This window comes from Sylvia atricapilla, chromosome 20, assembly GCF_009819655.1.
Source record: "Sylvia atricapilla isolate bSylAtr1 chromosome 20, bSylAtr1.pri, whole genome shotgun sequence".
NCBI lineage: Eukaryota > Metazoa > Chordata > Aves > Passeriformes > Sylviidae > Sylvia > Sylvia atricapilla.
In genome coordinates this window covers 5,278,441-5,300,173 of record NC_089159.1, presented here as the reverse complement: position 1 = coordinate 5,300,173, position 21,733 = coordinate 5,278,441, and the positions used below count along the sequence as shown (strand labels likewise).

The 21,733-nt window shown below is 52.3% G+C and overlaps 2 protein-coding genes across 3 annotated transcripts; one reads left to right on the top strand and one right to left on the bottom strand.

Moving 5' to 3' along the window:
• Positions 1 to 1,425: 1,425 nt before the first annotated feature.
• RAD51D (RAD51 paralog D) lies at positions 1,426 to 7,499 on the bottom strand. 2 transcript variants are annotated; one of them, XM_066333246.1, is made up of 10 exons: positions 7,195 to 7,499; positions 6,535 to 6,596; positions 6,267 to 6,385; positions 5,951 to 6,032; positions 5,710 to 5,844; positions 4,742 to 4,837; positions 4,468 to 4,558; positions 3,665 to 3,735; positions 2,624 to 2,791; positions 1,426 to 1,959 (listed from the first exon to the last, which is right to left on the bottom strand). In XM_066333246.1, the coding sequence occupies exons 1-10, from the start codon at positions 7,274 to 7,276 to the stop codon at positions 1,876 to 1,878; spliced, it is 990 nt and encodes a 329-aa protein (XP_066189343.1). In that variant the 5' UTR covers positions 7,277 to 7,499; the 3' UTR covers positions 1,426 to 1,875. The 2 variants fall into 2 exon arrangements, with proteins under 2 accessions (XP_066189343.1, XP_066189344.1); XM_066333247.1 differs by lacking the exon at positions 5,710 to 5,844.
• A 2,954-nt stretch (positions 7,500 to 10,453) lies between these two features.
• On the top strand, positions 10,454 to 20,578 carry UNC45B (unc-45 myosin chaperone B). The gene is made up of 20 exons (XM_066333257.1): positions 10,454 to 10,562; positions 10,687 to 10,856; positions 11,127 to 11,163; positions 11,446 to 11,621; positions 12,178 to 12,267; positions 12,719 to 12,886; positions 13,096 to 13,264; positions 13,551 to 13,721; positions 14,555 to 14,726; positions 14,966 to 15,266; positions 15,439 to 15,533; positions 16,193 to 16,334; positions 16,786 to 16,926; positions 17,099 to 17,226; positions 17,654 to 17,720; positions 18,039 to 18,152; positions 18,239 to 18,354; positions 18,715 to 18,832; positions 18,931 to 19,086; positions 19,784 to 20,578. The coding sequence occupies exons 2-20, from the start codon at positions 10,695 to 10,697 to the stop codon at positions 20,048 to 20,050; spliced, it is 2,790 nt and encodes a 929-aa protein (XP_066189354.1). The 5' UTR covers positions 10,454 to 10,562; positions 10,687 to 10,694; the 3' UTR covers positions 20,051 to 20,578.
• The last annotated feature ends 1,155 nt before the right edge of the window (positions 20,579 to 21,733 follow it).

The window sequence follows — 21,733 nt, the reverse complement described above, 5'->3', positions numbered from 1 at the left end:
TACTATGCAAATTTAGGGCAAATGAGCTCGAGTAGGAAGTCAAGTTTTTCCAGATGGGGTAAGAGATTCCCATGACCTGAACGCTCCTGCTGTCCCCACACTGTGCAATAGCCAGCACCCACACAGTGACAACTTCCCTGCAGCAACACAGCCAGAAATTCAGGACACCCCTGTGACCTTGGAGCACACCTGGGAGCAGAAGAGGTGCCACACAAAACCCAGCCAGGCCCCAAATCACTCTTCCCAACCTTCCCAGATGTATCCCAAAAGGGAAGAAACTCCCACAGCTGCAATTAGCTGAATGCCAAGGAGAGAAATTCCCCCCAGAGTCACAATTATGCCAATGAAAGCTGGGATGGGAAGCTTTGAAGGAGCCCAAACTTCACACCAACATCTTTCCTGACAGACTGGCAGTGTCCCTGTGGAATCACCACCCCGTGACTCCCTGCTGACTGAGAGCAAGGGTGCAATCCCTTCTGTCATTTCTCAGGAATCACAGGGAAGAGGCACACATGGTTGCTCTCATGCTGACTCTAAGGAGGCCTCAAAACATGCTGTTCCTCTTCCCATTCTGCTGATTAGGAAAAGGAACTATCTGGAAAGCCCTCTTGGTTCAAATATAACCCCAGAGGTTTCTATTTTGCTCTTCCCTGCCCCACACGAGCTTTGCTTCCCCTACAGAACCTCAGGCAGAAAGGTAAACTAGAAATTGAAATGTGCGTGTACCACCCCTTCATCCACAGCTTCAAGAGTGGAGCTAGCAAAGAATTAATTAACAAGAAATTAGCTAATAAGGGAAATTTCTGCATGTAAGTTCCAGCCACGCCAGCACAGGCCTCCAGCAGACAGGAAAATCATCCTCTTCTTCCTCACTCAACCAACTAGGCTGCAATCCCTGGAGCCAAACCTCTCCTCCTGAGCTTGGAGAGCCCAGAAATGCAACTAAATACACAACTTCAAAAAGTTTTCATTAAAAAATATGTATTTAATGTGCCAAGCAACTAAGGATATCTAAGACACCTGGGATCAAGAGGAAACTCCAGATCTGAGCCTCCTCTCTCCTCAGGAGGTTGCAAGAGCAGCTGGAAAGTGCTAGAGCACAGGAAGATTATTTTAAACAAGCCACATGCAATTGAATAGGTCCTTGAGAATCAAGCAGGGCCAGCTGGTGCCAGCCAGGACCCATCTGCCTCAGCTGATCCAGATCAGAACCTCCATCATTTATCAGCAAGCCTCCACACAGTCCAGCTGTGCCCCAAAAACACCAGCAGGTTCCCACAGGGCCTGGGTTCCTCTGGGGAAAAGGGAAGATCAAGCATCTCATTATGTCCCTGCTCATCAGCACTCCAGCTCTGCTCAACATTTTAATTAAGTTCAGAGTAGCTGTCATTAATTGAATTCCAGCTCTCAACAACCACAGCAACATGCAACAGCTTTTTTTCCTTTTATTTTGGAACCAGGTCCCCTGTGGGCTGGAGGATGATCAGAACCCCAGGAGCCAGGGAGCCACGGGGGGAACAAAACCAGCACGGGGAGCTGTAGGGTTGTGCAGGGACAAGGCACAAAGCTGACCCCAAATAACACCACCTGAGCACAGGGCTGGCTCTGGGGGGTGAAGACAAGTCTGCAGCAGAGGGCAGGACCTGGCAGTCCTGCTGCTCTCACAGCCCAGCTACTGCAGGCAGCATCTGCTGGGCACACAGGTCTCCAGGGAACCCCACACTCAATTTTTCCACGGGGCAGAAGAAGAAGAGATTTTTCATGTTGGTCCTTTCCCAGGGTTGCAGGGCTCTCAGTCAGTTTGTAAAAACCTTCAGTGCTTGCCTGCTTTTGTGCAGTTCTCTTGAACCTTGTGACATTTCCTTTTCCATCCCATCAGAGTCCCTGTGTGGGTGTCACCAGGCTGGGTTCCAACACATCACCATTTCCAATGTCCAGCTCCACCTGGATCCCTGTTGGCTGCAAGGAGGCACAGAGCAAAGCTTATCCTCCCACTACTGGACTCCACATCACTCCATCCCCTGTCTCAGACCCAAAAATCCCAGTTACATCCCCCTGAGGATTTCCTTCTGCTGGTGCCCCTGTTTTAACTGGGTCTGCTGAATGCAGAGATACAAATAGACAATGCAATTTAGCAAAGAAAGAACATCTTGCTCTGAGACATCCCCAGACACACCATTATTTAGCACATCCAGGATGCATTTCTCTGCCTAGCACACCACCATTCCCAAATTTGTTTGGATCAAGCAGCAGAGAAGGCTCAGAGCCAGCAGGCTCAGGCAGTGCTGCCTGTGCACAGGCAGGCCACAAGCTGGAGTCACCTTTGAAGGTGTCAGAGCCACTTCCACAGGACCCTCAGTGCCCACACACCATCAGGAGAGTGAGACCAACACCAAGAACACAGTGACCTGGATGGGAAGTGGTGCCACTCGTTCATCCTGCCTATAAATACCAGCCCAGGCTGTTGGGAACAGATGCTCCTCTCTTCTGCAGCATGCAGCCAGGCTGCACAAGCTCCTCTCCCACTGCCAGGGCTCACCAAGGGAGGCTGAGTGCTGCTCCACTACACCAGGAGCCAGGGCTAAATTCCACAGCTGCTCCTGCATTCCCAAGGGAGCCTCACCTGCCGTGGGGACTTTGCCAGGGTGGCAGCACGTTGTGTGGTGGCTTTGTCCCAGGTGGCTTCTTTGCTCTCCAGCAGCACCCGGGTGCTGGGCACAAAACTCCAGGAGCGGCCCAGGGCTGGCTTCAGTGGGCCACTGCTGCTGTCCCTTGTCACCTGGTTGGTCACCTGCAGCACAAACAGACTCATCAGTGCCTGAGAAAAGCAGTGCCACTGGGTGTACTGAAACACTGGAGGTCACCAGGAAATCCTGGCCAGGCTGCTACTTTTAGGGAGGTTTTTCCTTCTCCATCCTGAGCCCTCCTTCAGCTCCTCTGCCATCCCCTCTGAACACAGCCCAGGTAATTGCCCCAGAGCAGTACTCAGGGAGTTCACTGATTATCTGCAAGCTGCATCACTTGGTGCTAAAGTGACCACAAAGTTTAACTTGGAGCCTCCAAGTGTCCTTCCAGACACGCTGTCCTTGTCATCTCATCAGAATGAAGGGCAGGACAGTCTTGACACCTTCCAGCGCCAGGCTCAGCAGACCACCATCCTCTGCTGTGACCTCCCCTGTTCAGACATTAATTGTGGTCCCACCCACCTGTCTGTGCACTGGCAAATGCAATTGCTTGGCCAAGAGCTGGGGAAGGCTGGAGCAGGGCCTTTCCCAGCTCCCGTGGGATGATGCAATGCCCTGCAGTTCCTGCAAGGTGACCGAGAGGTTACCCAGGGAGCTGGCCAGCCCCTTAAATGAATGGTGTTATATCAAAAATAAACACAACCAGCCCTTCAATCTGCCTGTATTTAACTCTGCCTTGCTCAATCCAGTGAGTGGCTGAGGACAGCAAGAGCAGGAGGCAGCACATCAGGTCTTGCCCCATGCTTGGAGCAAGAGACATCTGCAGGCTGCAGGGATGTCAGGGAGCAGGGCACTGGGGGGTTCAGGCCTCTGGCTCCTGCTTAGCTGAGAGGGGATCCCCTCTCCCGCAGGCTCCAGAGCCTCCCCATGGCTCCACACCACACACCAGCACACAGAGGACAAGGCAGAGCAACACTCACCACAACAGCAAGGCTGAACTCCCTGGCCAGGGTCTTCAGCTCCCTGGAGAGCTGCATCATGAGGGCCAAACCTGGAGCAGGACAAAGCATTTGGCTGTCTGGGGATCAGCCCCCAAAGCGCATCCTGGAAGCAGGTGACATCTCGATTTGCATGAGCACTGAATTCAGTGCCAGCACTCAAGTTCATGGACACCTTCACTAGATCCTTCCCCATCCTTTAGTATCTTAGAAGGCCCAAGGTCAAAAATCCCTACAAAAGCACCAGGAGCTCCAGACAAAGCTGGCCAGGTTGATTTAGCAGGCACAGGACCCATCTCTCCAGCTCACAGCTTCACTTCCTACAGCCCACGGCTGTCAGGGGACCTCCTGTGATAGCACTGGCTGCCCCCCAGCTGTGCAAGACCCTCTGGGAGGTGTTTGAGGGGCCTCCTTGGTATCCTCACTTCTGATTTACGGTCTCTTTCTAGAAGAAAGAGCTCTGCAAACTGTGCCACCAACTATGGTGTATTTCTGACACTGTAAGAGAAGTTTTAATTTATGGGCAAAGAGTCCAAAAAACCCCTGGATGGGTTTCAGACCACTGACATGAGTGTGCACAGCCACAGCCAGCTGGAGTGTTTGCTTCTGACACTGCAAACAGACTCCCCTTTTACTCAGTCCCAAAGGAAAAGCTGGGAGCAGTCACACCCACATCAGTCCTGCCCCAGCCCCCACGGCAAGCACAGCACACTTGGGTGGAAGAGGCTCCTCCTGATGAGAAGAGAGCTCTGCAGCCTCCTGGCACAGGCAGTGCCCCAGCTCACCCTCAGACTGCCTGCCACCCAGCAGAGGGTAAATCACAGCCGACACCGAGTCCAGCAGCACCACCTTGAGAGGTCCCACGGAGCTCACGACCTGCAAGGAGGCACCATATGCAAGGTGCAGTAACAAATGCAGCAGTTTTCGAGGCTGTGAGCTGCACAGAGGCTCCTGTGTCCCCAGGATGAGGCAATCTGGAGTCACTGCTCAGGCACACAAGCCCAGCTGCCCTCACTGCAGCTGTGGGGAAGAGAGAGGGGCCCAGAGGCCCATTCATACTTGCTGGGAGAGGCGATCCCGCAGCTCCTGCAGGGCACTCAGCAGCTCGTAGATGTTGAACACACGGACCACCTGGATCCGCTGCAGAGCCTCCAGCTGCAGCACAAAACACAGCCTCAGTCTCCCCGGGACTTGTCCTACTCCTCCTGCCCCGGCTGCCACCAGCTCTCTGCTCTCACACCATGCCATGGAGACAGGTGATGCCTGAAGTTTGAGCTTTCATGTTTTCCAGATTCTGTGCTGCCCAGGGGTGCAGTTCTGAGCCTCATATTAAGTGTTAGTAAGCTCTCTTCACAGAGTAAGTAGACGAAACAAATCCTTTCCCTGCTGAAGACCAAGGACAACTTTCAGGCCCAAAAGGATAAACAACAGCGGATCAAAGAGAGGAACAAGAAGGATGGGACCTCACAACCTGGAGCTGTAACTGGACAATTAAACCCCAATATGCAAATGGACCAAAACATATCAGAGTTTAGGGCCCTGTGACCAGTCAGCCATTTTTATGACCATTCTTAGTCCACCTTGAGTGCAGCCCTGCTCAGGCTCTTGTCCTGCCCAAGGGGTACCCTCAAGGCCTTTCAATAAATATGTACTTTATTCTCTGGCTCTATCCAGTCTCTGTTCCAGGTCAGCCTTCCCAAGGCATTACAGGGACCCCTTTTCTTCCACATTTGCCTCTACCCCATTAACACCATTGCCTCTGTTGCACTGATGGGAAAAACAACATGGATTGAGCTCAGGGAGCAAAGCCCTGCAAGTCCAGTAAGTCTTTCCCTTCTCCCAAGGAAAACAACAAAGAGCAGTGTCTGTCTTGAGCATGGCACCCACCGGGCCATGGAAGGAAGGGTTTGCACTCAAAAACACCCATGAGGCAGAGCTGGAAAGACAAACCATCTCTGGAGTTTCTTGCAGGCAAGAGCAAAGTGAGTTTTAGAGCAGGCAGAGGAACCAGCTCCAGGGGAACTTGCCTGCTCTTCCTCATCCTCTGTCCGAGCTTGGAGCATCTGGTGGAGACGGGAGGCAGTGAAACCCCCCGTGGAGTCGAGGAACAGGACGTGCTGCTTGAGGCCCAGGGACACACTGGCTGCAATGCCCAGGCACACCTGGGGGAACAGGGACAGGGTGTCAGCCAGCCCTCACATGTCCCTTGTGCCTGATGGCACCATCTTCACCCTACCTGTCCTGTCCCCTGTCCTCCACCCCACTCACCTGTGTCTTCCCACTGCCTGGTGCTCCCATCAGCTCTGTCACCTCCCCCGTGTACAGCCCCGAGTCCAGCAGCTGGTCCAGGCTGTGGGATGGACACAAAGGGGGATTATTATCACCACCCCTGCAGCCAGAATGGCAGGGACACCAGAAGGCATCAGTCCCCAGATATTTGCCCTTAAAGTCCCCATCCCAAATGCACACAGGTGCATGGGAATGGTTTGGAGACTGAAATTCAAAGCTTGTGCTGGCAACCACAGCCTTGTGCAGCAAACCCAGTCCCAGGCAGAGCTGGTGGGTGGATGGGTGAGGTACCCACCTTGGGCTGCCAGTGGGCAGGATGGCAGTGGAGCTCTTGAGCTCCTCGTAGAGGTCTGCTCCATTGGCAGGGAAGGCAGAGAACTGGGCCAGGAGCACACGCCTGACTGCCACCAGCGCCTGGGCAGAGAAACGTCTGGAAATGGGGCTGATCAACAGCCAGCAACTGCTGCAGAAGGGCCCCCCAAACAAGCCCATCCTTGTTCATGAGCCAAACAGCTCTGAGCTCCCCAGTTAATGTACCAGGAGTTAGGAGTAGTCCCTTCTACCTTGTAAGACAGGGAACACTTTCGGGCAACATCCTCCAGGTCTGAAGACACAAAGTCCACCACTGCAAATAACATGAGGGACAAGAGGTTGGAAGCCAAACACGGTCAGACCACAAACACCAGAAGACAAGCACCTTAGACAAAACCTGCACCAACAAGTAAAGTGTCTGTGCCCTCTGCCAACACTGTGAGTGGAGGAGTTTGTCCTCTGAGATGGCCCTTCAGTCATCACAGAATGAACCATCTCTTGAAAAACAGTGCAGAGAGAGAAGCTGGTAAAAAAAATTCCATTTTGCTTAAGAGCAGTCCAGCACGTTTTCCTTCCCCTCTAAGGGCAGGAGGTGTCCAGAGCGCAGCATTTCAGGAAGCTAGGCATTCTTCAGAGGGAAAACTGCACAAACCCTCCTGAAATACCATAAAAAAACCCAGCATGGATCAATCTTCAATGAGCCTTTGCAGAGATCTCTTACCACGTCCTTACACTCTGTTGCTCCTTTGGAGAAGTCCTTACTCACTGTATCCACCCAGGAGGACCCAGAAGACATCCAGCAAGGGGAAGACAGGATATTCCTCCACCACCACCCTCCCAGGATGTGAGATGACACAGGTCCACCAAATGCACAAGAGAGGATGTTCCCCAAACCCAAATGCCACTGTTACCCGTCCTGATGCCATTGGCCCTGAGCAGCTGGATCATGTCTTCAGTGAGACCAGGGCAGAGCCCAGCCCGCAGGACCACCATCTCCAGAGGGAGGGAGGAGAGCAGAGACCTGCGGAGGAGATGGGAGAGTGGAATTCATAGAATCATTAAGGCTGGGAAAGACATCCAAGATCATCAACTCCAACCCTCAACCCTGCACTGAGCCATGGATGGCGCCCGCCCCTGAAGCCGGGGAGAGAAGCCACCCAAGCTGTGTATGGGATGGGCAATTAATTCCTCTTTGGGGCAAAACAGCCTAAACTCCTGCACGGGGAGGACGGGGACATCACAGCGGGCGGGGGGACTCCCTCCCCGGGATCTCCCCATCCCGAGCCAGCCCCATCAGAGCCGCAGGAGGCTGACCCACCGCGGCGCTGCCCGCTCCCTTCCTGCTTCCTGCCGCCGGCGGAAGGGCGCGGCGCCGCTCGGCCCCAGCGCGGTGTGCCTTCCCGGCCGAACTGTCCCGGGACAGCGCTGGTGTGCCTTCCCGGCCGAACTGTCCCGGGACAGCGCTGGTGTGCCTTCCCGGCCGAACTGTCCCGGCACAGCGCTGGTGTGCCTTCCCGGCCGAACTGTGCCGGACAGCGCTGGTGTGCCTTCCCGGCCGAACTGTGCCGGACAGCGCTGGTGTGCCTTCCCGGCCGAACTGTGCCGGACAGCGCTGGTGTGCCTTCCCGGCCGAACTGTGCCGGACAGCGCTGGTGTGCCTTCCCGGCCGAACTGTCCCGGGACAGCGCTGGTGTGCCTTCCCGGCCGAACTGTCCCGGGACAGCGCTCGGTGTGCCTTCCCGGCCGAACTGTCCGGCACAGCGCTGGTGTGCCTTCCCGGCCGAACTGTGCCGGGACAGCGCTGGTGTGCCTTCCCGGCCGAACTGTCCCGGGACAGCGCTGAGCTCCCTTCCCGGCCGAACTGTCCCGGGACAGCGCTGGTGTGCCTTCCCGGCCGAACTGTCCCGGCACAGCCCTGGTGTGCCTTCCCGGCCGAACTGTCCCGGACAGCGCTGGTGTCCCCTCCCAGCCGAACTGTCCCGGACAGCGCTGGTGTCCCCTCCCAGCCGAACTGTGCCGGGACAGCGCTGGTGTGCCTTCCCGGCCGAACTGTCCCGGCACAGCGCTGGTGTCCCCTCCCCGCCGAACTGTCCCGGCACAGCGCTGGTGTCCCCTCCCCGCCGAACTGTCCCGGGACAGCGCTGGTGTCCCCTCCCCGCCGAACTGTCCCGGGGTCTGTGACACTGCCCGGACCGGGTTTGTCCCGGGGTCTGTGACACTGCCCGGACCGGGTTTGTCCCGGGATGTGTGACACTGCCCGGACCGGGTTTGTCCCGGGGTCTGTGACACTGCCCGGACCGGGTTTGTCCCGGGATGTGTGACACTGCCCGGACCGGGTTTGTCCCGGGGTCTGTGACACTGCCCGGACCGGGTTTGTCCCGGGATGTGTGACACTGCCCGGACCAGGTATGTCCCGGGATATGTGACACTGCCCGGACCGGGTTTGTCCCGGCTCACCAGCCAGTGCTGCCGTCTCAGAGATGGAGGTGCACCAAGGGCTTTGCTGCCCTGCCGGTGTTGGGAGCCCTGTGTCCCTCCCTGGCTGCCTTGGAGGCTTGGATTTCTCCTGGGAAAGCTATTTTTGGGGGATATTTATTATTATTATATGTTTTCTTTCCAGCCGAGGCTCTGAAGAGGGCTCTCGGCACTCGCTGCTGAGCCTGCCCTGATCTCTCAGCTCTGCCATGAGCAGCAGCAGCAGCACCAACACCCCTTCGGTTTTGTAACTCGCTTTACCGTGCACAGGCAGTGCTGCCGCTTGTGACAATGAAGGTTTGTTTGCCTGACGTGGGAAAGGCAGTGCTATATCCCACGAGTACTGAGATTTCAGCCGGCTGAGCTTTACCCAGTACCTAAAGCCACGTTGGAAGGAATTCCTGGTGTGTTAATCCAAATGAATGTTGGAAAAGCCGCTGCACTGAGTCTGTCCATGGCAGGGATGGCATCTTGCACTTTCCACAGCTGTTGTCCCTGTGCCTTGGACCTACTCCCAAACAGGTACAGATGTGGGAGCTGCTCATGATGGAGCTGCCTGCAGCTGTGGTGTTGATTTGCCAAGAAGGGATTTACAGATGGATTTGGAATCCCCTCCTGCCCAGATACCAAGGACCAGGCAGTGCTGCTGGTGGTGGGTGAATAAAACAGGAGCCCTGGACAGGATAGTTCTGTGCTAAGAGCCACAAGCCACAACACAGCTCACACAATAAAAGACAATGATATTTTTGCTCCTGGCCGTGTCTTGGTCAGCCCGTGCTCTCCTCAGTCATTTCCCTGTCCTGCCAGTTCCCTGCTGTGCTTTATAGCTGGGTACACTGGGTAGTGTAGGTACACTGGGGCAGGAGAGGCCTGTGCTTAGGGGGACATAAATCAAAAAGCAGAATTCCTGATTGTGACTGCTGGGGAACAGAGTGGGTTGGAAGGCTCAGTGCTCAGTGTCTGCTGGTGTCACTCAAACTGAGGCACTCATCACAACACTTCCAGCATGTTCCAGTCCAGACCTCTGTGTTAGCACAGGTCAGTGTGTTACTGAATGACCACGTGTGGAGCTGGTGGCAGCACCAGACTGGAGTGGGATTTCCAGCGGGATGGGCTCCCAAAGGCCCTGCAAGGAGGAGGAGGCAGCACTAGGTGTCAGTCAGCTTTCCCATCCAGGGAATTCTGGAAGGTGCTGGGCACTGCCTGCAGCTGCTGGCCTGGGGCCACTTGTTCCCAAGGCTCAGCTGTCTCACGCTTCCCTAAATAGAAAGGGAAAAGGGTCTGAGCACTGTGATAGGGGTCAGCCAGCCCAGCCGTGGGCTTTTTTGGCATGAAACCTCCCCCTTCCTGCTCCCCTGCACTCCTTGCAGCTTCTGCAGGCAGAGGGGAGCTGGGATTTGCCCTGGCAGGTGGGAGGAGGATTCCCTCTTGCTGCAGAGGGGGCTCTGTGTGTGCAGCCAGGTCCCCCCCGAGCTGGCCCTGGCTCCCAGCCCTCCCCAGGGGTTATAAAGCACGAGGGGACAGGGAGGAGACAGGCAGTGGTGACAGGTGACACTGACAGGCAGCAGGAGCTGCCAGGTCCTGCCCAAACTTGGAGTGGGAAGTGAGCTCTTTCCTGGAGCTGCACGGACCCTCTGTAGTGCTGGCAGATTTCTTTAATTCCTTTTGTTGTTGTTGTCGTTTTTTCCCTTTTTTTTCCTTTTTTTTAATTGTCTCCTAAGGATCTACATTGGTGGGAAAGCTTCTGAGAAGCCACAGCCTTGAAGAGCAATTTAGGTCTTCATTTTCAAAACTCTTCAGCCTGGTAAGCTGTTTTCATTAATGTGTGTTAATTATATGTGAGTCTCATGGTGGAAATCAGCTTGGGGGGAGTAGGCAGGCGACCCAGGCAGTTGAAAATGAGACACAAATTGATATTTTTCTTCAAGCTCTCCAGATGGAGGATCCCATCCAGCTGAAAGAGGAGGGCAATAAATATTTTCAGGCCAGTGACTACGAGAAAGCCCTTCAAAGCTACACTCAAGCCATAAAGCTCAACAAGGACAAGGCGCTGCAGGCAGTGCTGTACAGGAACAGGGCAGCCTGTTTCCTCAAAAAGGTGAGAAAAGCTCCCCTCACCTGGGCAGTGCTCAAGGGGAGAAGAGCAGGAGGGCAGCCAAGGGCACTCACTGGCTGCAGACTGGGTGGTTTGTCCACCTATTGAATAGGATGTTTCCAGCTAGTCTGAAATGAAATCTTCTGGGCTTGTGCTGGAGCTTCACTGGGATGTCCCACTGGGAAATGGGAAGAGAGGTCCCAATGTCCATCAGGAATGGGGACATTCCCTGGTATTCCATGGCTAACAAATCCCTCATCTCTGGTTTAACAGGAGGAATATGCCAAGGCAGCCTCAGATGCATCTAGAGGTAAGGAGGGGGGTTATGAGGAGAGCTGGATACACCTGCTCAGCCTGCTCTCACACCTGATTTTGGGACACTGTGGCCTTATTCCTTGATGTCCACTAACACTCAAGCACTGAGGCCACAGGGGAATTCCTGGAAGTTTAAGTGATGTCCCAATTTGGTGTGCTGCTGCAATCAGTGCTAATCAGGCACTGACTTGTGCTCACAACAAAGCAAATCACAGTTTGCACAGGCCCTTTCCAAGCAGCAAGCTCTGATGCCTGGTGTTTTGGATCCCTTTCCCAGCTATTGACATCAATGCTTCGGATATCAAAGCCTTGTACCGGCGCAGCCAAGCCCTGGAAAAACTGGGGAAGTTGGACCAGGCATTCAAAGATGCTCAGAAATGTGCCACCCTCGAACCCCGCAACAGAAACTTCCAGGAGACCCTGAGGAGACTGGGAGCCAACATCCAGGAGAAGGTAAATGCCAGGGGAACTGTCCTGGATTCACAGAGCAGGGGTGGGGAATCCTTGCTCTGGGTTACATCAATGGATTGTTGGTCATACTGGAAATTCGTTGCAATATAGAGGGATAAATAGGCTCCATTGATTGGAAGTTCATACTTGATGTGTGTAAATCTGAGGATTGGGTTGAATAGTTAAATTAAAAAGTGTGGTGGCTCCCTCCTGAGGCTGGCCTCCTCCTGAGTGTTTTGGAAAGATCTTAGCAAGGGACTGGACCAGCTTTGGGTTGGGTTTAGAAGTTGCCACATTGCTACAGTTACCTTTACAGAGGTGCTGTGAAGAAATCCTTGCACCACTACATACTGTGAAGTCTCAGAAATTAAGGTTTGGGGCTGGCTCTGCCTGTGCCCATGAGATGGGTAATGGATGCTGATTGCTGAGAAATTATATTCCCTGTTATTCAGCTTCAATTACCTGTGGTTTGAGGGGAGGGAGTATTCTTGAAGCGAAGAAGGAAAGCTGCTCCTTGCATTTCTCCTCCTGATGCTCTGTGCTGTCTCTCTTGGCACAGCTGCGCATCCAGTTCTCCACAGACTCGAGGGTGCAGAAGATGTTTGAGATTCTGCTGGATGAGAACAGTGACAAAGAAAAGCGAGAGAAGGTGAGAACTGCCCTGGACCTGGCAAAATGGCTGTTTGATGTCAGAGGCTGCACCAGGGAGCAGAACCCTGTGTTCCCTTCCCCACCTCCCCTGGATGGAGGATGAGGGAAGGAGCTGGGAGGTGAACTGTGCTCAGAGAGAGGGAAAATCACCCCTGTGCCGAGGGAAGATGGCCCAACCTTCCAAAATACCAAAGGTGGGATCAGCCTGGACTTCTGCTCAGGTCCATCTCTGCCACCCTCCAGATGTTCCCTCCAAGCAATGACCCTCTCTTCTTGGGCAGAGCAGAGCTGATCCCTAAATGTACCTGGTTAAACTGTCTGGTGCCTTCTGAGCTGATCTGCTGCATCTCTCAGGAGATGGCTGCCACCAGGATCTCCCAGAGCTCCATGGAGATGTTCTGGAGGCTGGGCTGTGCCTCTCACCCCTGGTTCTTCTGCCTCCCACCCAGGCTGCAAACAACCTCATAGTCCTGGGGCGGGAGGAAGCAGGTGCCGAGAGGATTTTCCAGAATAACGGGGTCAACTTGCTGCTGCAGCTGATAGAAACCAAAAATCCTGAGCTGATTCTGGCAGCCGTGAGGACACTTTCAGGAATGTGCACAGGACATAAGGCTCGGGTAAGGACAGGGGGCTTGGACCTTTTGCACCTGGGGAGGGGGAAATTGAAATATTTTGTGTTGTTTGTGAGCAGTGGGGGAAGATTAAAATCTTGTACTGATTCAGAATTCACTGAGATAAATGGTTTCTTTGTCCCAGCTGAACCTAGAGAACACAGGGAGGAAAGGCCTTTGCTAACACTGTCCTGCTCTCTCCCTCCTGGGGCCAGGCCACTGCCATTCTCCATTACCTGGGCATCGACAGCATTTGCATGTGGATGTCGGTGGACAATGAAGAAATCTCCCTGGCTGTCTGCAACCTCCTGCAGACCATCACCGACTGCCTGCTGGGCCAGGGGAAGGAGGAGCACCACGGCAAGGAGGAGGCTCTGGTGCTAGGTAACAGCACATCACCTGCTCTTCACTCCCTCTGCCTGCAGGAGGAGTGGGCCCAGCAGGGAGGGCTCTGCTCCTGGGATTCCACCTGATTCCTTGTTCTTTGCTGAAGTGGGGACTTTAACCTTCAGCTGTACAGGAGGCCAACCTGCACACAGCTCTTATCCTCATGGATAGCTTAAGCACTTCTCTTCCAGCCACACGGTGGCTTTCAATGGTTTTGACTGAGCTCAACTGCTTTCAGAGGTAACTTCTTGTAACTGGCTGCTACTGTTTTGCTTCTGTGTAGACACTAAAAAGGATTTGAGGATGATCACCATGCGTTTGCTGGACATGCTGGTGAGTAAGAAAGTGTCTGGGCAAGGGCGAGACCGAGCCCTCAACCTCCTCAACAAGAACATACCAAGGAAGGACCTGAAAGACCATGACAACAGCAGGAGCATCTTTGTCATCGACAATGGTGAGTCCTTGCCCACCATCCTGTTCTGATTTGGGAGATGTGGAGCTGTGTGTCCTTGCCTAAATGCCTGTAGAACCGGTCTTGCCTATAAAATAAATCCTCTCTGGCTTTTTTTTGGTGCATGCAAGCCTAGAGCAAAGTTAGGCTTATTAGCAGGAAACAGTGCTAAGAGAAAATCAACTGTGTATGAGAACAAGAATTTTGGAGTTTCTAAAGGACTGCCTAATATCTCTGGTTAGTTTCTCCAATGTATTTGCTAATGTTAGGAGGATTTGGCTTGGATAAATTGTCTGGTTTAGACAGGATGAGATGAGCACCTGCTGAGCTTGGTGGACCCATAAACTGATCAATTCTAAAACTGGACAGGATGAGGAATAAGTGTGCTGTGTGTTTTTATAGTAATTCCAATGCATGTATTTGTTACCATTTTGATGGAAGTTATTTAATAATCAACAATAGGAGAGTTAAGTCATCCAGAATCACTTCAAAGTGGCAGAGTTTTCCTCAGTCAGAGCCTCCAGCCTTGGAGGTCAGTAGGTTTAATGTCTCCTGACAAAAATGACAGATCCAGCCAGGGGCCTAATGCAGCTCTGCTTATCTCACTGAGAACTGGAAAAAAGCCTGATGCTGCAAACCTGTAATCTCACCAGCAGAAGCTCCTCCCCAGTAAATATCTGAGTGTCTTTTTTTGCTTAAGACTTATGTGATTAGGCTGCAAAATAATTGAAAACCTTCCAAGCTGGCTATTCCACAGCAAGAAAGTAACAAATGATATATTAAGTTTTGCACAGACCCTCTCCCCTCTGACAGCCCTATCACTCCATCATTTCCAGGCTTAAAAAAGATACTGAAAGTGGTGGGCCAGATTCCTGAGATGCCTGACTGCCTGCCACTGACAGAGAACACCCAGCTGACTGCCTCTGTCCTCCTGAATAAGCTCTACGATGACCTGCGCTGCGACCCGGAGCGGGACAACTACCGGCTGATCTGCGAGGAGTACATCAAGTGAGTTGTGGGGAGCTGGCTCAGAGGACAGGAGCAGGGGCTCTTGAGGGTGGGATCAGGCACTTGAAATCCATTTGTGTTCAAAACTGGGGGATTATGGCTTGCTTGAGATCCTGCTGGATCACAGCTTTCCAGGAGTTTGCACTCCCAGATACGCAATGTGATTCCAGCAGCACAGCTGAGGGAGGACATTCCCTCCCCACTACTGTTCTATGCCCTACTCCCTCTATCCCATGCAGGAGCAAAATCGACCCACAAGACATGGATAAGACACTCCATGCTGTCCAGATTGTGTCTGGTGTTCTGCAAGGGCCCTTTGACTTGGGCAACAAGCTGCTTGGCATGAAGGGAGTGATGGAGATGATGGTTGCCCTGTGTGGGTCTGAGAGGGAGATTGACCAGCTGGTGGCTGTGGAAGCCCTCATCCACGCTTCCACCAAGCTGAGCCGAGCCACCTTCATCATCACCAACGGGGTGACGCTCCTGAAGGAGATCTACAAGAAGACCAAGAATGAGAAGATCAAAATCCGAGCTCTGGTGGTAAGGATGCAGCCCTGCTTCTATTGCCTGCCTCAATACTCAGCAGTTTAAGACTTGGGAAAGGAGGGAGGTTCTGGGAATAAGAGGTGGGGTTAGGCTGTTTTAGGGCAGCAACACCAGAGGATTAATGACCCTTTCTTTCTCACTGGTATGTCCTTTTTGTCCTCCTCAGGGTCTCTGCAAGCTGGGCTCAGCAGGAGGCACAGACTATGGCCTGCGGCAGTTTGCTGAGGGCTCCACTGAGAAGTTAGCCAAGCAGTGCCGAAAGTGAGTGACTTCACTTCTTCCTTCAGTCATTGCAATCTCTGCAAAGTGCAATATGTTCCTCTCCTGTGAGATCCTGCCCATGTTGTTGCCTTCGTTTCCTGTGCTGCCTGCCAGCTGACCGTGCCCCCAGTGCCATTGCACTGGGATGTGGAGCTCCTCTGTGCCTGAAGCAGCCATGTGTTCCTCCTGCCTCAATATCCAGAGGAGCCTTCTCCCTCCCTCGCTGCCCATGGGAGACACCAGGCCCCTCTGGGCCAGAGTGGCACAGGCTAATTAATGCTTACCTTGAATATGCACAAGTCCCCTCTGAAGGTGAATTTGCCAGATGGAGTAACCAAGGAGATGGGATCAAGTTAGGAAGTGACTGAATAGGTGGTCATTCCTGCAGGCATCTCCTGTTTCGTGGGATGGAAAAGGCAAAGCAGAGCTGAGTAGCTGTCCTGGTGTGTTATTCCCTGCAGCATTTAGGTCTCACAAGTTGGGCCATGAGAGGAAGGTCATGCGTCAAGGGGAAGCATCCCCAGTCTGAGGAGCTGCAGCAGAACCTGTGGACATATTTGGGCCTGAATCAGCCTCAATATCTGTTTTCCTCCCTCTTTTTCCAGATTAGTTAATTCTGGCTCCCAAGATAGAAAAGTGAGTGTTTTTCTCTGTTCCAGGTGGTTGTGCAACACCAGCATCGATGCCCGCACCAGGAAATGGGCTGTGGAAGGGCTCTCGTACCTCACCCTCGATGCAGATGTGAAAGATGACTTCGTTGAAGATGAGCCAGCCCTGAAAGCTATGTTTGATTTAGCCAAGGTCTACCTCCTTTCCTTGTTCCCTCGTTCCTCTGGCAGCATCAAGTTCTCTCAGCTCTACCCCATGCCCCAATCAGAAGGAGCTGTGACCCCAACCCCTCACCTCTGGTTTAGCAGAACTTCAGTTTTGCCCCAGAGACATCTCAAGGCTGCTGCCATCCTTCTCTTCTCCCTAGGCTGAGAGAGGTTACTTTCCTTCACTGTCAGCAACTGCATGAAAACCAAAGGCAGTAAGGTGTTGACAAGGTGTTGACAAGGTATTGACAAGGTGTTGACAGTACCTGATGGTATCCAGCACCTTGTTTGACCATGAAAACTTGCATAGGCTATAAAGTTGGGGGTAAATCTAAGAACATTTCCACTAGTGCAAAACACCTTCATGGCAGTCGAAAGGGACCTGTTTCCCTGCTGTGCCCTCCTCACCTTCACACAAGCTTTATTTTCCTGTGTAGGCAAGCGACAAGACCATCTTGTATTCCGTGGCTTCTGCGCTGGTGAACTGTACCAACAGCTATGATACCAAGGAGCTGGTCCCAGAGCTGGTGCAGCTGGCAAAATTCTCCAAGCAGCACGTGCCTGAGGAGCATCCAAAGGTGGGTTGTGTCCAGCTGGAGATGCTGTTCAGAAAAACTTTCTTTGGTGTATCCATTGTCACAGACTTCAGGTTTTCTGTTGGGGGGAAATTGCTTTGCTGGGCTGTTAGGTGGCTGGATGGCAGAATGGCAGCTGCTAAGGGCTGATCCTTTCCCAATGTTTCCTCCTCAGGACAAGAAGGATTTTGTGGTGAAGCGGGTGAAGCGGTTGCTGAAGGCTGGGGTTGTCTCTGCCTTGGCCTGCATGGTGAAGGCTGACAGTGCCATTTTGACAGACCAGAGCAAGGAGCTCATTGCCAGGTGCCTTCACTGGGAGCTGGGAGTGCTGGGCAGCCCCTGTGCCATGGGGATGGACAGCTGGGGTGGGGCATTCTGCCTGTGGGGGAGCGTGTGTAGCAAAGATTTAAAACCAAAGTTTTTGTTCAGCAGTGTCATAAAAATCCATGTTCTGGCCTTCAAGCTGCCTTGCTGGAATGCATTTTTGAGTTCTCTGTATTGGTTCTGGCTGGAATAGAGTTCAGTTTACAGACCTGGAACCTTCTTGCTCTGCTATTTGTTGCTTCCTCACAGAGTGCTGTGTGCATGGGGTTAAGCACCTGGAATTTACCTGGTGGCTCTGGCACTCCTGCAAAACCAGAGCCCGTGAGGTTTTCATGAGTGAAACAGTTCCATGTGGGCTGTTGCTGTCCTGCGTGGCTGTTTCACTGAGTGTCCTGTGCCCCTGCAGGGTGTTTCTTGCCTTGTGTGAAGACCCCAAGGACCGCGGGACCATTGTTGCTCAAGGTGGTGGGAAGGTGATTACTTTTATGTTCACAGTTCCTGATGTGCTGTTAATGTCTGCTGGGAGCTTGGGGTGTGTCTCCAGTGAGGGACTGTGACAGAAGAGCACAAGTTGTCTGCCTCAGGGCCATACTGACACTGCAGTCCCATCTCTGCAAGGCTCCAGAGAAATGGTGTCCTTGGAGTGACTGTGTGAGCTACAAGGTCTGGCGTGGTGCCTATTCGAGAACAAAAGCAAGACATCACAGGGGGCTTTTTAAAACTTGTTTTAGTGTGTTAAGGCAATCCTGTAAATCTCTGAACACTGAATGTCTTTTCCTGTGTGTCTCCAGGCCCTGATACCTCTGGCTGTGGAAGGCACAGACGTTGGCAAGATAAAGGCTTCTCATGCTCTGGCAAAAATTGCTGCTATCTCCAATCCAGACATTGCATTCCCAGGGGAGAGGGTAAGCTTAAAGAATAGTTATAAAAACAAAAGCATTGATACTTCCTTTAGCAAATGAAGATTGCTAATACCGGCCTTCTCTTCCAGGTGTATGAGGTGGTGAGGCCCCTTGTCAGCCTGCTGAACACAGAGAGAGATGGCCTCCAGAACTATGAGGCTCTGCTAGGTCTCACAAACTTTTCGGGAAGAAGTGATAAACTTAGGTGAGTTTTACTGCTTTTTAACCTTCCTTCTTCCCCAGGAGCGAACGTGAGTTACTTGTTGGACTATGAAGACTGGTCAGTAGCTCAAATTGACTGACCAGTTTGGCAGAATTACAAAGGTCTCAGAGCTAAAAGATTAATGAAATAGGAAAAGGAGAGTGGCACATTTTCCTCTAGAAACAGCAAAGACATGAGCTTCATTTACATTAGACAGAGAATTAAGTTGCCATGAGCAGAGAATGCCATGAGCTCCAGTGCTTCAGATACTGATTTGTTTCAAGGCCTTCCCTGCAGTTAGTATTTGATAAGTTGGTTACTGCTTGATCTGTAACATGGGGGTTTTACTGCTCTTTGACACAGGCTGAAGATAGTCAAAGAAAAGGCCCTGCCAGATATTGAAAACTACATGTTTGAGAACCACGACCAGCTTCGACAGGCAGCCACGGAGTGCATGTGCAACTTGGTGGTCAACAAGGAGGTAACCCCCTGGGCATGTCCAACCTGACCCTGTGCTCCTGGCCCTGTGAGGAGCCGTCCCTAATTGTGTTACCTCTGGGTGTCTCTGGGGGTTTTTAGGTTCAAGAGCGGTTTGTGGCTGATGGCAATGACCGGCTGAAGCTGGTGGTGTTGCTGTGTGGTGAGGATGATGAGAAGGTTCAGTATGCAGCAGCAGGAGCTCTGGCCATGCTTACAGCAGCACAAAAGAAACTCTGCTCGAAGATGACTCAAGTGGTGAGACCATAACTCTGATTGTGGGCAGTGTGGATCTACCCTGCTCAGACATGAAAAAGTCTCTCCAAAGGAATGTGCAATGTACTACTTTGATACTGAGGAACCCAGAGAAGCTGGGACCTGGGTGTGCTGCTTTTAGTCTAGGTTGATAAATAACCTGAAATCCAAATCTTGTTCCACCTGGAAATGAGAAGAGCTTGATCAATAACCTACTGAGCTTTAGAGATCCCAAAGGGTGTCCCTTCCCTGAGAACCCACATCCTGCATGGCTGAGTGTCTGTAGAGCTGTGGTTAAAAACTTCTGAACCTTATTTTGTTGCACACATGATTGGACATTGGAGCTTGTTAAGTTAAAGATGATTAATCAAGCCAAAAGAGAAGCTCAAAAAGATTGGGATGGGGGAATGTCCTGGTCATCTCAGCTGTGTCAAGACTCTGGTCAGATTCTTTTCACAGAGATCATGCAGCAGCCTGAATATGAAACATCCATGTTGTCCCAGTGCTATGAAAGATTCTGACTTAAATGTAAAAAAAAATTGGGTTCAAATATTTGGAGTCAGGTTTCCTTAGTTAAAAAAAATTAAATAACCGTAAGTGACATGAGTATTGCTCTTCTTTCTGCTGAAGGAAGCAAAACTCTTGTTCTTGGCTGAGATATTCTTCAGATCAGTACTAATGATCTCTCTCTCCCTTCCAGACCACCCAGTGGCTTGAAATCCTGCAGAGACTCTGCTTGCATGACAACATGGAGGTGCAGCACCGAGGACTGGTCATTGCTTTCAACTTAATCAGTGCTGACAAAGAGCTGGCCAAGAAGCTGGTGGAGTCAGAGCTCCTGGAGATCCTGACCTACGTTGGGAAGCAGGAGGATCACCCCAAGAAGCAGCACATCATTAGTGTGGCACGTGATTGCCTCACCAAGTGCATGGATTATGAGCTGATCAAACCTCTCTCTCAGGCGTGAGGGAATGAAAAGCACCAAAAAAGGCTGAGTGTGGGGGAAAAAAATGGAGAAATATGGAAAAGTGAGAGCCATGAGGAGAATCTACTGCCACTCTCAAGGCACTGAATAGTTTGGGGACAGCTTTGGAGGATCACGAGCTGTATGAGGAAAAGGAGGGAATTTGCACAGGAAATTTGGGAAGTGTCCATCTAAGTAATTCCCAGATGGTGTAAATCCTTTCTCTGCCCCCATTCAGCTGATAATGATGAAAGCTTTAAGGCCCAGCTGTAAAAGAGTTGGTTGTGTTGGAGAAGTGTCAGGAGGCTGTTGGAAGAAAACTCAACAAAGCTGAAATCAGTTCTGCATCCACCTCTGGTCCTTCTGGAATTCCCAGCAATGATGGAGCAGGGAGGGAGGGTTAAGTGCCTTCTATTCTGTAGTCTGAAAATATGATTTTAGCTGTGTGCTTTTTTCTTCATTTATTGGAAGCTGTGTGCCAAAGTGTGAGGATGGTGGATGAATTCTTAATAAATTCACTACTTTGTTCCATGTGGAATTCTAGTGTCCTGAATTTGGAAAAGATTGAAAATTTTAAGCTAATAGGTCTGATAACCTAAAGGCAAATTTATTTGGAGGGTGATTCCAGCTGTATTCGATGGATGTAATCATGTTAAGTTAAATCGCTGGTGCTTTATAACCACAGCAGGGGGATCTCCAGCTGTGATTCCAAACCGAGGGAGCTGCATTCTGGGGTGGGAAATACGGTTTGTTTTCTACCAGCCTTCAATTTTTAGATACTCATTTTTAGGGATTTTAAATCTGGCTTTCGAAAGTACTTTACATTAACTCAACACAGGTTTACCTAACCAGCATCTCTGACACCAAGACAACGTGCCACTGGTGTTAAAAAAGGGCGAAGTTTGCCTTCTCCCACTAAAGCTTCTCTTTGGAGCATCCAGGCTCTACTAACTGACTGCTGCTTAAGTTGAGTGGGGAAATAACTTCTGTAAAGGACATTTATTGGCATTTCTTTCAGCTAAACACGGACCGAACACCCATTTTAAACCAACAGTGACCACCCGCTCCCTCAGCCCCCTCAGGCTTCCTCAGGGCGGGAAACGCTCGCACCGCCCGCACTTCCTCTAACGCGCCTTCCTATTGGCTCCTGCTGGCCCCACCGGCAGAGTCCCGCGCTGTGATTGGTTGTTACCAGCGGAGGGGTGGGGCAAAGCGGGTGGCTCCGCCCCTGCGCGGCCGGGCCTGCGGGAGCGGAGCGGCGTGAGGGACACGGGGCAGGGCCACGGGACACCGGGGCTGGGCAGCGGGGGCCAGGGGATGCGGGACCGCAGGGGACAGCTGAGAGCTCGGAGTGTGTGCGGACGGGGCAGGGAGGGTGAGGGGACGCGGAAGCGGCCCTAGGGACTGGTTGAGGTGGGTGAACCCGGCCGAGGTGTAGGGCATGTGGGTTTGCTGAGTGCGGGGAGGATCTGTGGGAGCTCGGGGGATGTGAGGGTGGGGTGGGGCGGGCACAGGCAGAGTACCTGGGGGCTGAAGAGCTGCAGGGGAGGATACAGGGAAGGAGATGGGAAGAGAGTGCAAACGTGTGCGGCATGAGGGAAGGGAGGGATCCAAACAGGCCTCTGGAGCCTTGGAGAGACGCTGACTTCAGCGGCACTTAAAGGTATGGCACTGGTTTTTCCTCTT